Below are 13032 nucleotides of genomic sequence, written 5' to 3' on the forward strand. Positions count from 1 at the left end.
TTAGAATGAAGAGTTGTCTTAGATCCTGTTATACATTTAAGAATAAACTCTTGTAAGGGTGCCTGGGTGGCTCAGTCAATTGAGCCTTTGACTCTTGATTTCAACTCAGGTCATGATCCCAGGGTTGTGGGATCAAGCCCTGCATCCCTGTATCCAGCTCCACAATTAGCATGGAGCTTAAGATTCTCTCTCCCACCCTCTCCCCTCTCCCTGGCTTGTGCACACTCTCTAAAATAGAATAAAATAGGGGCGCCTGGGTGGCTCAGTCGGTTAAATGTCCAAATTTGGCTCAGGTCATTATCTCATAGCTCGTGGGTTCAAGCCCCACATTGGGCTCTGTGCTGACAGCTGAAGAGCCTGGAGTATGCTTTGGGTTGTGTCTCCCTCTCTCTCTGCCCTCACTCTGCTCGGGCTCTTTCTCTTAAAAATAAAATAAACATTAAAAAAAAATTTCTTTTTAATAGAATAAAATAAACTCTTATAATATCCACTGTGTAGGGTCTCTGGCTGGCTCAGTCCATTGAGCATGTGGCTGTTGATCTTGGGGTCATGAATTCAAGTCCCACTTTGTGAGTAGAGTTTACTTAAAAAAAAAAAAAAAAAGGCACCTGGTGGCTCAGATGGTTAAGCATCTGACATTGGCTCAGATCATGATCTCCTCATGGTTCATGAGTTCAAGTCCCGCATTGGGTGAGCATGAACCCTCACTTCAGGTGAACACAGCCCTGCTTTGGGTAAACAAGAGCCCTACTTCAGTTGAGCCTAGCTTCTCTCTCCCTCAAACAAACAAATAAAAACTACTGCGGGTCTATCTGTAATAGCAAAATACTGAAAAAATCTAAACATCTACCAGTAAGCTACCGGTTTGAATAGCATTCTATTTCCATACAATGGAGTACCATGCAGTCATTAAAAATGAGCTGTTATGAAATGAACTCTAAAGTTATGAAACACTGCATATAGCAACCTACCCCATTTGTGTAAGGGAAAAAATGAGTGGATGCACGTAACAGTACATTCAGAGAAACTATGGAGAAGACACAGAATCAAGTCCCAAGAACTAGGGCTAAGAGGGAAATTTAAACCTCACTTTATGCTATTAGATATAACAAGCGTATTTGAAAATGGATGCATGAGAGGAATGAAAAAATACCAATTCTTTTAAACAGCTTAGAGTAGTGGTTTTCAACCTCAGCCGCTCATTAGCATCACCTATGAGTTTTTAAAGAATATTCTAACACCCAGGCCCCACCAGAAAGCACCAGGATCTCACTCAGCTAGTCTGGGATAAGCCCTTGAGTATCACTATTAAAAGTCCCCAGATGATTCCAATTTTCAGCCACTGTTATGAAATCACGGTTTTAGACCAGGAGTTAGCAAACTTTGTCCAGAGGACCAAATAGTAAGTATCATAGGTTTGTGGGCCATATAGAGTCAGCCTCATATTCTTTCAAGCACTTATAAAATGTAAAAATCATTCTTAGCACCTAAACATTACCAAAAAAGGCCATGGGCTGAACTCACCCATAGGCCATTTTGCCAACCCCCTATTAGACTATGCATAGCCTGGACTATTTTGCCTGGAAAAGGCACCATGACACAAGGTATGGACAAAAGTGAACAATAAAAGTCACTGCCAAGAAGGTTCTACAATGAAGTCACAGGTCTTCATTCCAGCCCTCTAACTGGCCCCCAAATTCTGGTTTGAGTAGGTGGGAGGGCTCTGGACTCAATAAAAAACTCCCAAGACACATTATAAACCAGCCAGTTTATTATTTTGTAGTAAGATGTGTAACTTTTACCATGCAGACTGATGTACCTATGTCAGCATGAACAGTGTATGTTCTTCCTAGAGGCAGTTACAGGGAAAACCAAGTAATTATCAAGTTACTTGGCAAGTGTGGAATCCAAACAAGGGGAGGCTAAATTTAAAACCTACACCTCCCTCATCCATGAAGCTAGAGCACACTTTCCCACCAAAGGAACAGCTCAGACTCGTCTGCTGTTGTCTCTTTCCTCCCCATCCTGCTCTGGCTAATAAGCACGGTCATCTCCAACAGCTTTACGATAAGCTAGCTTGGCCTTGGGAGTCTTCTTTCTGCTCACTGGTTTTTATCATTCTCTCCACTGTTACTGACAGTTAAGGTTCTGAAAGGGGCACATCAATTGCTCCCATGTTCCAACTATAAGACACCATAATCTTGTTAGGATGCATACCAACCAACCCCACCCCACGTAAGTCTTACCACCTAATATGCTTTATAAAGGTTCATCCTAGTTCCATTAGCACATACACAGGTTACCTATCAATTCACCTGACTAATGTAACCTAATGCCTACTGAAGACTGAGAATTTTAATTATAGCTTTTATTCTTTCGTTTCGATCAGATTTCCAACCATGTAGGAGTTAATGAAATCAATTTTGTGTCACCACTGTTACCAAGACAGAAATACCAAGTGATGTGTACTTTTCAGATTAAATTAATGTCATTTTGTTCTGTAAAATGTAAAAACCAAGACGCACTCCTCAACTTAGTACTATTAAGGGTCATCAAAAAAAGCCTTTGAACAATAGAAAAGTTTTATGTTTTCAAATTGAAAAACTAAACATGTATTGCAAACATTAGGTAATGTTAAAATTACAGAAAACAAAATATTCAGACTAACCCCACAGCATTCACACTACAACAGAACTGTGTCTGCCAACAAAAGTGAATTTTACCCCAAAAAGTAGTTAAGTCCATGCTCGCTGAAAACATCAGTCCTAGACCCCATGAATGGGGATGAACTACACACTGCATGCTTACCAAACATATACACATTAATCACTCTTAACTGCCTCTTCCCAGAGCAATGAGGGGTAGGACGGATAAAATGTGGACCCGTGTACTCACACAGGCAGAATTCTTCAATTATAAAAACTCGTACATGTGACCCTCACTATGTTTTAGGCAATAGCTAAGATTTTATCTGTGGGAACCCACCTCTGAAAATCACAACAAAAATCTATAGGAAATGATTTAATATAAAATATACAAATTTCTCAGTATGAGGACTTCCACAGAACAGGGAGAAGGGAATGACAACAAAAAAAAATTTTTTTTTTTTCTTAAAAAAAAAAAACACTCCTCTTATGTTGTCCTTACTACTCAACACTCAAAAACAAATCTGTACAAAACTACGGACACAGAAAAGGACCAGAGAAGTTGTGACAATGCAAAGTCTTCGGACCTATTCTAAACTGCTGTCCTCACCAAGACCCTTCCTTAAGAGAGCTGATGGTTCCCAGGTCCGCTGGGGAAAGCAAGTGGTCTCCAATCATCACCCTACTTCGCCACAAATGGCCCCAGGTCATTCGCTGTCAAACTTAATGGAATTGACCTGGACAGAGATGGAGCCTCCCCGGTAGCTGCCACGCTTCTTCTTGGTTTTTTCATGCCGAAACGATTTGCCTTTGGTGAACTTCAGAACCTGATTGGCTCGCTCCCCCCAGTCTCCAGCTGCACCCCGCTGGTAAGCAGAGAGAAGTGGTTAATACACAGAAGGACAATAACAAGGCCCTGTTACTTTCTTCTCTTTGCTCAAGGCAACCTGAACCCAGAGAGCTTCCCACCAACCTAAACCAAAATGCTGTCCTCCCTTCCACCCATTCCCCTCAAGAATAGCCAACACCTGCACCCCCCTCACCTTGGCATCAAAGGAGTTGTCTGCCACTCGAGCATCTACCTCGATTTCCTCCTCCCTGATCCTTCGGAATGGTGATGATGCCCTTTTTTCTCCCTGGAGAAGAATGAAGTAAGAAACTAAACATGTTCTGTCATGTAACAGAAAAGCCCTCCTCAGCTACACATAGGAGCATTTAGGGCAGGCCAGGCAGAGAGTTGTCAAGATGATCCCACATTTTTCTTTCTACTCTTTAAAAGCGGACTCCTGAGAAAGAAATAAGATAACTTACTTTCTTCCTTTTTGGAAACGTGTTGGGGGTCTGGGGCTTTATCTTCTTGGCTTGAGGAGTCTCTGCCTCCTTGGCAGCCTCATTCTGCTTCCGCTTCTTTCCTGAACCTACAAAACAGCCAAACTCAGGAGACCAGTTTCCTATTCCTCCTCCCAAGTTCCCATGCACTGAATGCATACAACTGGAAGCCTAATCGTAGGCCTCCTCTCCCTGTCCCATCCCCCAAAAGTATATCCCACCCAATTCTTTGGATATAGACCTGGCTTAGAAACTGCGGTTGTCTTTTTCTTTTCTTCTTCCTCATTGCTGTCCTTGTCTGCTTTTCCATTCTGGGTAGTCAGTGCAGAGGTCCCATTGGTCTTCAGCGCTTGTGGTCTTATACTGCCTTTGCCCTTAGGCTTCTCCTCCTCCTCCTCCTCCTCCTCCTCACTGGAATCATCAGAGGAAGAGCTGCTACTCTCAGCCTTTGCTTTCTTTGCGGTGGCTGGCTTGGAAAAGACTACCACTCCCGCTGTCTTCTGTGGCTTCTTTTTAACTGGGGATTTTGATATCTTCTCTTCCTTCTCTTCCTCACTGCTAGAGCTGTCTGAATCAGAGCTGCTGTCCCTACCACCCTGAGAGGACTGTTTGGCAGCCGGAGATGGAGCTGCTTTGGCCATTGCCTTTGACTTGGGGGTGGCCACAGTCTTCTTTGTCTTCTCCTCTTCACTAGAACTGCTCTCCTCCTCACTAGAGCTGCTATCAGCCTTTCTGGTCAGAGGCTTCTGGACACTGCCTGCAGCTTGCTTGGGAGCTGTGGCTGATTTAGCTGCAGGTTGCTTGGGAGTGGCAGCTGGCTTACTTGGGAGATTCTTGGTGGTAGCAGCTGACTTGGCAGGAGCTTCATTCTCAGAACTGTCAGAGTCTAGACAGAGAAGACAGAATAAACAAGTCAAATGGAAGGGAGCCCCTGGAGTCCCCACTGCCCTGATGGCCTCCATATGCTTCACCTGAGCTGTCTGAAGAGCTCTCTGATGCCTTCTTTGCTGGAGCTGGTTTAATGGTTGCTTTAGAGATGACTGTCTTAGCTGGGGGTTTCTTTTCTTCTTCAGAACTCGAATCTGGAGAGAACCTATGGCATTAGGCTGGGACCGGAGTCCCGACCCAATCAAAAGCAATAAAAAGAAGGATGCAAAGACCCACACAGCCCTGTTTGTCCTGCTTCAGCGAAAAGCAATAAGGGACAGAGGTATTTTTGTCTTCCATATTCCTCATGTAGCTTCCCAGACCCAGTCTCCACAGGTGGGGACTCACCAGACTCATCACTGCTGTCCTCACTGCTCTCTACAGGCTCTTTCTTCTCTGCAGCTTTCTTGGGAGCCTGGGTTCCCAGGGACTTCTTGGATAGGGCAGCAGAAGGTGGGGGGACTGAACTATAGGGACCTGTTTAAGAAAGACAGTGTCATGGTTTTAATGTACATATAATAATTCTTTGATTCTGCTCCCTTCTAGAAATGGAGCTTAATTCCTCTTCCTTTGAGTGTGGGCTAGAATTAGTGAGTCATTTCTAACCAAAAGAATATGGCAGAGATGATGGCATATCGTTTCTGCATCTGGGTTGTAAAAAGCAATGCAGATTTCTCTGGGAGAAGCGAGCTGTCATCATGTCAAGCGGTTCTAAGGAGAGGTCCATGTGGTGACTGCAGAGATCCTCCTGCAGTTGGATCTGGTCACAGTCATGCAGCTTGAATCCCCATGTCCAGTTACCTGGTTTTTTCTTTATGGGTTTTTTCTGCTCCTCCTCCTCTTCACTTGAGGAGTCCTCACTACTGGAACTCTTTTGGGTAGGGGTGGCTGCTGCTTTCACTGGAGCCTTGGCCACAACTTGCTTTTTAGGTACAGTCTGCATTATACACAGAAAATCAGTTACCACAGGAAAATGCTGGTCCAACCAATCCTGCCAGGAAATGGAGAAACCCCCACCCCCGTGCCCAGTCCTCTGGTAGAAATTATGGCCCAAACCTTCTTAGGTATGGCTGTTGCCTCCTCCTCCTCTGAGTCATCACTACTGCTGCTGCTGCTGCTGCTGCTGCTGCTCTTACTGCTGGCTGCTTTGCCATTGGCTATTTTAGGTGCTACCCGAGCTGGTGTACCTAAGAAGGAAAAAAAAAGCGTTAAGTATCAAGCCTGGGGGCGCCTGGGTGGCTCAGTCGGTTGGGTGTCAGACTTCAGCTCAGGTCATGATCTCACAGTCCGTGAGTTTGAGCCCCACGTCAGGCTTTGTGTTGACAGCTCAGAGCCTGGAACCTGCTTCGGATTCTGTGTCTCCCTCTCTCTCTGCCCCTTCCCTCCTCATGCTATCTCAAAAATAAATAAAACCGGGGCGCCTGGGTGCTCAGTCGGTTGAGCGTCTGACTTCGGCTCAGGTCACGATCTCGTGGTCTGTGGGTTTGAGCCCCGCGTCGGGCTCTGGGCTGATGGCTCAGAGCCTGGAGCCTGCTTCCGATTCTGTGTTTCCCTCTCTCTCTGCCCCTCCCCCGTTCATGCTGTGCCTCTCTCTGTCTGAAAAATAAATAAACGTTAAAAAAAAAAAAATTAAAAAAAAAATAAAATAAATAAAACCATTAAAAAAAAAAAAGAAGTATCAAGCCTGTAAGGGACCATAGAAACCTGTAGCTCAGAACTTAGGAGTCTACCAGTCCTCTTGCCTTTAGAGCAGGCATGAGGGGGACTGCTGTGGCTAACTATCAAAGGATGACTTTCCTGACTAATTTCAAGAATAAAACTATCTTTAAGATAATGATATAATGTAAATAATTCAAATATGCTCTATGAGATCTTTCATTCCAACTTCCATTCAGAGAAGCTCCTATAAATCATAACCTGTCACCATGAGAGAACTACAGAAGTTTAAACTCTCACATGCCCTATGGAGTGAATGCACAGGAGAAATAACGGTAGTGAAAAGGACAAAGAATAGAGATAGAAATGGTCATTACAGAATGGGATCTATGAGAATATAAATCGTCTATGAAATCAACAAGAATGGCAAATGGATACCATTCTTAAAAAGTTTTCCTTACTGTAAGCTATCTCTAATACCAAACTCCTAATTACGTAATCTTCACTTATTAATAAAAAGCTTCTTAAAAAAAAGACACTAATTTTATACCTAATTGTAAACTTTGTCAGAAATCTTGTTTTGTACTTGTTAAGCTGAATATAATTTTTGGATAATGTTTAAACATTACTTTTCATACTTGAAATAAACATTTATTTAAAAAAAAAAAGACACTAATCAATACCTCTAGTTCAACAACCACTACCATTTCACTCCTGTGCTGAATGAACAATTTTGAAAACATGTTTGTTTTTTTTTTATGCTTATTTATTTTTGAGAATGACAGGGAGCGCAAGCAGGGAAGGGGAAGAGAGAGAGGAGGAACAGAAGATCTGAGGCTCATGCTGACAGCAGTGAGCCCAATGTGGGGCTCGAACTCATGAACCATGAGGTCATGACCTGAGCTGAAGTCGGACACTTAACCAACTGAGCCACTCGGGTGCCCCCTGAATAAGCAATTTTAATACCAGTCCCCACAGCAACCCCAGACTGGGCTTTTGGGAACAGTAATAGTACCTGATTTGGCTGAGGCTTTAGCTTGAGCCTTAGCTGCCATAGGTGTTGTCTTTGGCTTCTGGTTCTTTGGTGCCTCATCTTCTGAGCTTGAGTCTGAATCAGAATCAGAGCTCTTGGCCTTCTTAGGAGGAGCTTTGACTGTCTTGGGTTGGGGCTTAACTCCCTTCTGTGAGAAAACACACAATAAGGGGGAGAATCAGCAAACTTCTGGTACCCAAAGTACATCCTAAGGTAGACACAATCCTAGACTATTTTTTAGGGGCTAACTAACAGAACAATAAAAGCAAGGGGAAGTTAAACAAGAAAGCATCTGGGAGTGGCTGGCTGGTTTAGTTGGTAGAGCATGCAACTCTTGATCTCAGGATCATGGGTTCGAGCACCATGTGTGGTACAGAGTTTACTTAGAGAAAGACAGAAACAGAAAAAAAAGAAAGACAGAAAGCAAGCAAGCATCTGAAAAGAGCACCAAACTCTTCATAAGAAACAAAAATATCAGCCCTGTCCCTGCCATTCCCTGCTTAGAGCTCCCAACACCTACCTACAAAACAGACTCTTACTCTTGGGAGTCTTAGTATCCCAGAGAAACCTAATATCACCTGGGAAACAAAAGGGGTTCCTCTAGATTAAGAGTACAATTTCAACCTCGCATATCCTTTCCAAACTTCATACTTCTATCATCTCTCTCAAAGTCCTCAGATTTTCTTCTCCATGGTCATTTGTTATATACCACTGCCATCCCTTGGTTCCAAGCTATAAGCCAGGATTTCAGGTTTTTTCTAATTCCTTAAGCAACCTCTTTCTTCCCCCAAGTTGCAAACCTGAACAGGCTTTTTCTTCTTGTCCTCCTCCTCCTCATCACTGGATTCTTCACTGCTGCTGCTCTCTGTTGCTTTAGCTGAAGCCTTTCCACCATGCTGAGGCAGACTGGCCCGCTTGGCAGGTACAACTGAACAAAAGCACAGACCCCAGTGAAAATCAGCCATGGGTACTGGCAGGCTACAAATCCCTTTCTGGGAACCACTAACCCCAACTACCTGCCCACCCTTACCAGCTTTCTTAGCTGGAGGCCCTTGGGTTTCTTCCTCCTCACTGCTGTCCTCACTGCTGTCACTGGACGAAGTCTTCTTCTTAGCCTTCTTAGTCACTGGTCCGTTTACCTGTAACTTCCGCTTTGGGGCCTTGGTGGACCTGCTGAAGTAGATGAGGCTAACCTTTGAGGGCTCAGGACCTTTTCACACCAAGGAACACAGCCCAACCCCTTGGGGGGAAAAATAGCCACAGTGGTACAGGGAAGACTTACTTGAGCCAGAAGCTGTAGATGTCCAAGAGGGAAGAGGCGTTGGCGTCCTGTTGGGTCTAGAGAAGAAAAAAGAAAGCTCAATGAGAAAATTTTATCCTGGTTGTTCTAGGGGAAATTAGATCTTATTTTATTCTCTCATTAGAAGTAGCCAGTTTTATATCTGCTACATTTGCTGTAAATGTTACACCTTTGGAAGACTTCTCTGACTTGCTTAAATTAAGAGAACAATATGTTTATGTTTATGTACTCCCCCAATTTTTGACATCAAAAGCTTGGGTTACTCCTGTATATAGTTTTTGGCACCATCTATTCCCAGTCAGTCCTATTTATCACAGTTTTTAAGAAAATGTGCATTCCCTTTATTTTAGCAATGCATTGCCTAGAAATGTATCCTTACCCATGAAACAAGAACACAAACATTAATACGAGAGAGTGTTTACTGCAATGTGGTTTATAATACCAAATCACTGGAACCCAGCTTCCAAAACTGGTTAAAAAGCTAAGCTATATACTCAATACAAAACTCCATTCAGCTATTAATTACACTGATATAGATTATTAGTTGATACAATAAAAATAAATAATGGCAGGACATTACAGTATCAATAAGAGTATAGGTTCAGAATGAGACGAGTACAGGTATGAAACTCACCTCTATCTGTTACTACTGTGTGACTCTGAGCAGATTATTTAATCTTTCTGAGACTGTTTTCTTCACTATAACGTGAAGATAATACTATACATCTTATTAAGTGGTTTAGAGAATTAGAGATAGCATACGTAAAGGACTTAGTATCTGGAAACACCATGTAGCACTTAGTAAGCCATCCAACAAGGATTAGTTTTTGTCACATAAAAGAATCCTGATTCTCAAAGGCCCAATTCCATCCAGCCCCTTGTGGGAACACTTTCTGCAGCCTCCCTAACAGTCAATTCAAAAACTGTTCCAATATGAGGGGTGCCTGGGTGGCTCAGTCGGTTAAGCATCGGACTTCGGCTCAGGTCATGATCTCACAGTCTGTGAGTCCAAGCCCTGCATCGGGCTCTGTGCTGACAGCTCAAAGCCTGGAGCCTGCTTCAGATTCTTTGTCTTCCTCTCTCTCTGCCCCTCCCCCACGCTCTCACACTCTCCCAAAAATAAACACTAAAAAAATAAAATAAATTTTTTAAAAGTTCCAATATGAAAGCAGTTGTAGGAGATCACATGGCAGGCTGTCCCAGCTTAAAGAAGTCATTTCTAAAGCTGATTTCGTTCTGTTCTTGTGCAGCCTGATTCTGCCACGAAGAAACCCATCTTCTTAGTCAAAGGCTAAGAACACTATCAAAGACTACAACACCCTACTCTCATGTTTGCTCTTCTTGAAAGGGAGATTCCAAACCTTTCACCTCCCTAGCCATCTTCTCTTTACATGTGTTTATTTATTTTTTATTTTTTTTTAACGTTTATTTATTTTTGAGACAGAGAGAGACAAAGCATGAACGGGGGAGGGTCAGAGAGAGGGAGATACAGAATCCGAAACAGGCTCCAGGCTCCAAGCTGTCAGCACAGAGCCCGACGCGGGGCTTGAACTCACGGACCGCCAGATCACGACCTGAGCCGAAGTCGGCCGCTTAACCGACTGAGCCACCCAGGCGCCCCATTCTCTTTACATGTGTTTAAAACATCCTTAATTAATATAACTATCATAACAGCTTTCGCTCATTGATGCTTCCTGAGCATCAGGCACCTAGATTGTCACTTCATATTTATCATGTTACTGAAATTCACAAAAATCCTATAAAGTGGATGATGACATTCCCCATAGGAATAGAAACAGAATCAGAGAGATTGGGCAAGCTGCTCAGGTTATACATCCTAAAAAGTGACAGAGCCTGGTCCCAAATCTAAATGTGCCTGATTCCACAAGTCGAAGATCCAAGACCACTGCTTGCTAGGGCTTTGACGCTCAGTTCTGCTTCAATACACCTTAAAGCAGAACCATGCCTCTACTCTCATTTTTTTCTTTACTAACGAAAAAACCCATTCTTCATTTATAAAGCAATTTTATCATTGAGTCCCGGATAAATTCTACTGAGAGTTATGGTCAAGTCACGCTTTGCATCAGCCAGCGTAAAACCCAAAGGAGAAACCAAGAGACCCCAATGCCTCCGGTAGGACACCACGCTCCCTCCTCGCCGCACTCCGCCAGCCACCTGGGCCACGAGGATCCCACGCTGCTGTCGTTGCACCGCTCACCAGAAAAAAGCAACAAGACTCTGCGCTATCTACTGAGACCTCGTGGGAGACCAGGTGCGGAGGCTCTAGGCTCTCGGCTCACCTCCAGGAGCTCAGCACAAAGGGTCCGCAGATACTGCACTGGCAGACCCCAGAGACCTCCGTACCCGGAAACCTGAACCTGTCAGGGCCCGAAGCCCTGTGGTCATCCCACCCCAGCCTTTGCCCCAAGCCCGCACTCACAGCGCCTGTTGCCTTGGCGAATTTATTGGCCACCTCCGACAGCTGGTTATCGCGCAAAAAGCCGAGCACGAGCGGATACAGGTCGCTGGGAACCACGCGGCGCAAGCCGGCGTCCGCCATCCTCCGGGCAATACGCGTCACTACCGTCGCTGACGCGCACAACTCAGGAACTTGCGAACCCGGCGGAACGACAGCGGATCCGCTGTGACGTCACCGCGCGGCGCGGGGGCACAGCGGAAGGGGCGGGCACTCCCCACAGGGCAGTTCCGCCTCCACTTTGGAGGCGGGATCGAGGCGAAATCTGTAAGGTCTTTCCGGTGCCACAAGTGTCGCCATCTTGGTAAGGGCGGAGCCCTTCGTCCGCCACCTTGTGAAGGCGGAGCCCTGACGTCACGTGTCCCGCCCTCGGTAGTGGCGGGAAATCTCCAGCCTTCCCGCGCTCTGCTAGAGCCACTTTTTTTCAGAGCTGCGGTTTCCGGAGCCGCAGCTGGGATTCGCATTCCAGAGTGAGCCGGGAGGCTTGAGCGGTCCTTGGACTCTCTAGACTAGGGTCACAGGATCTCCCAATCACTACCGTTCGCACGGCCAGAGAATTCCCACCCTTCATCTTCCCTGTCTCCACTAAGCAGAAGAGGCCGTTAGATACCACCCCAGCCCCTGTACTCCCACCTCAAATACAGAGAGGATCCTTCATTTTATCCATGGTAATAGAGGGACGATTCCCCAAAAATGCCCCTACCTCATGATTTGCCCATGAGACAACCCCTTCCTCTCTTACATACTCATTCAGCATTAGGTCAGCTCCATGAAATGTAAAGCCATTGCACCAACCCTGAGCAATACAGCAGCAGCAATCTCTTCAAATCTATAATCCTGGAAATAATCCTCCTACCTCCCGAGTCACAGTTCACACCTGAACTCTCCCTGTGGGAGAACTAGAAAACCCTCCCAAGTGTCTGTCATGATATTCAAAAATCAAAGCCCAGGCCTGCCAAGTTAATTCCAAGTTTTATCACATTAGCAGACATCAATCCCTTTACCCACTACCCTGTGACTACTTCCCATTAATAAACCTTCTGAAGGGTAAGGACCCACTTTCTCAGAGGACCCATGTCTCCTTTGCTTTTCTCAAAATAGGCACTCTGCTAATAGATATAACTCCTACAACTCCCTCTTTCCCAGATGTCTGTCCACATGCATGTGTTTTTCTGAGTACCTCTTGTGCACCAAGCATTGTGCTCAAGCTAAAATGGTACATGTACACAGAAGCTTCTGTTTAGAGATCCTTCATTTGGAACAACTGCAAACTTCCTCCAGGTTCTTGATGGTAAAATCCCTTCCTTGAGACTGCAGCATCAGCATCCCTTTGTTTGAAATGCAGAATCTCAGGCTCCACCCCAGAAGTCAGAATCTACATTCTGAAGAGATCCCTTTTAAAGTTTGAGAAACACTGCCCTAGAAGACTGATTTCACAGACAACACAACCTAAGGAGACAAGTATCAAGTCCAATAGGATTTTGCATCAAACCAAAGAGGGGTCCTAGGAACTAAATGGAGGTAAGCCTGTCCCTGATTGCATTCAGATTGGAAAAGTGAGTATGTCTGGCACTAGCACCATTGAAAGAAGCACAACAGCACTTGGAAATTGTTTGTAGTTCATGTTTATTGGTCTGTATAGTGCCTTAGAACTTCCAAACACAGG

The 13032-nt window shown here is 44.7% G+C and overlaps 1 protein-coding gene across 2 annotated transcripts; it reads right to left on the bottom strand.

Annotated features, from left to right (window-relative positions):
- Positions 1–1749: 1749 nt before the first annotated feature.
- Positions 1750–11530, bottom strand: NOLC1 (nucleolar and coiled-body phosphoprotein 1). 2 transcript variants are annotated; one of them, XM_060641668.3, is made up of 13 exons: positions 11331–11530; positions 8873–8928; positions 8621–8760; positions 8391–8518; positions 7573–7738; positions 5958–6088; positions 5703–5838; positions 5250–5378; positions 4946–5056; positions 4216–4860; positions 3957–4063; positions 3689–3781; positions 1750–3511 (listed from the first exon to the last, which is right to left on the bottom strand). In XM_060641668.3, the coding sequence occupies exons 1-13, from the start codon at positions 11448–11450 to the stop codon at positions 3353–3355; spliced, it is 2121 nt and encodes a 706-aa protein (XP_060497651.1). In that variant the 5' UTR covers positions 11451–11530; the 3' UTR covers positions 1750–3352. The 2 variants fall into 2 exon arrangements, with proteins under 2 accessions (XP_060497651.1, XP_060497650.1); XM_060641667.3 differs by having other exon boundaries at positions 8621–8763; positions 11331–11520.
- Positions 11531–13032: the final 1502 nt, after the last annotated feature.

Source organism: Panthera onca, chromosome D2 (assembly GCF_046562875.1).
Source record: "Panthera onca isolate mPanOnc1 chromosome D2, mPanOnc1 haplotype 2, whole genome shotgun sequence".
Taxonomy (NCBI): domain Eukaryota; kingdom Metazoa; phylum Chordata; class Mammalia; order Carnivora; family Felidae; genus Panthera; species Panthera onca.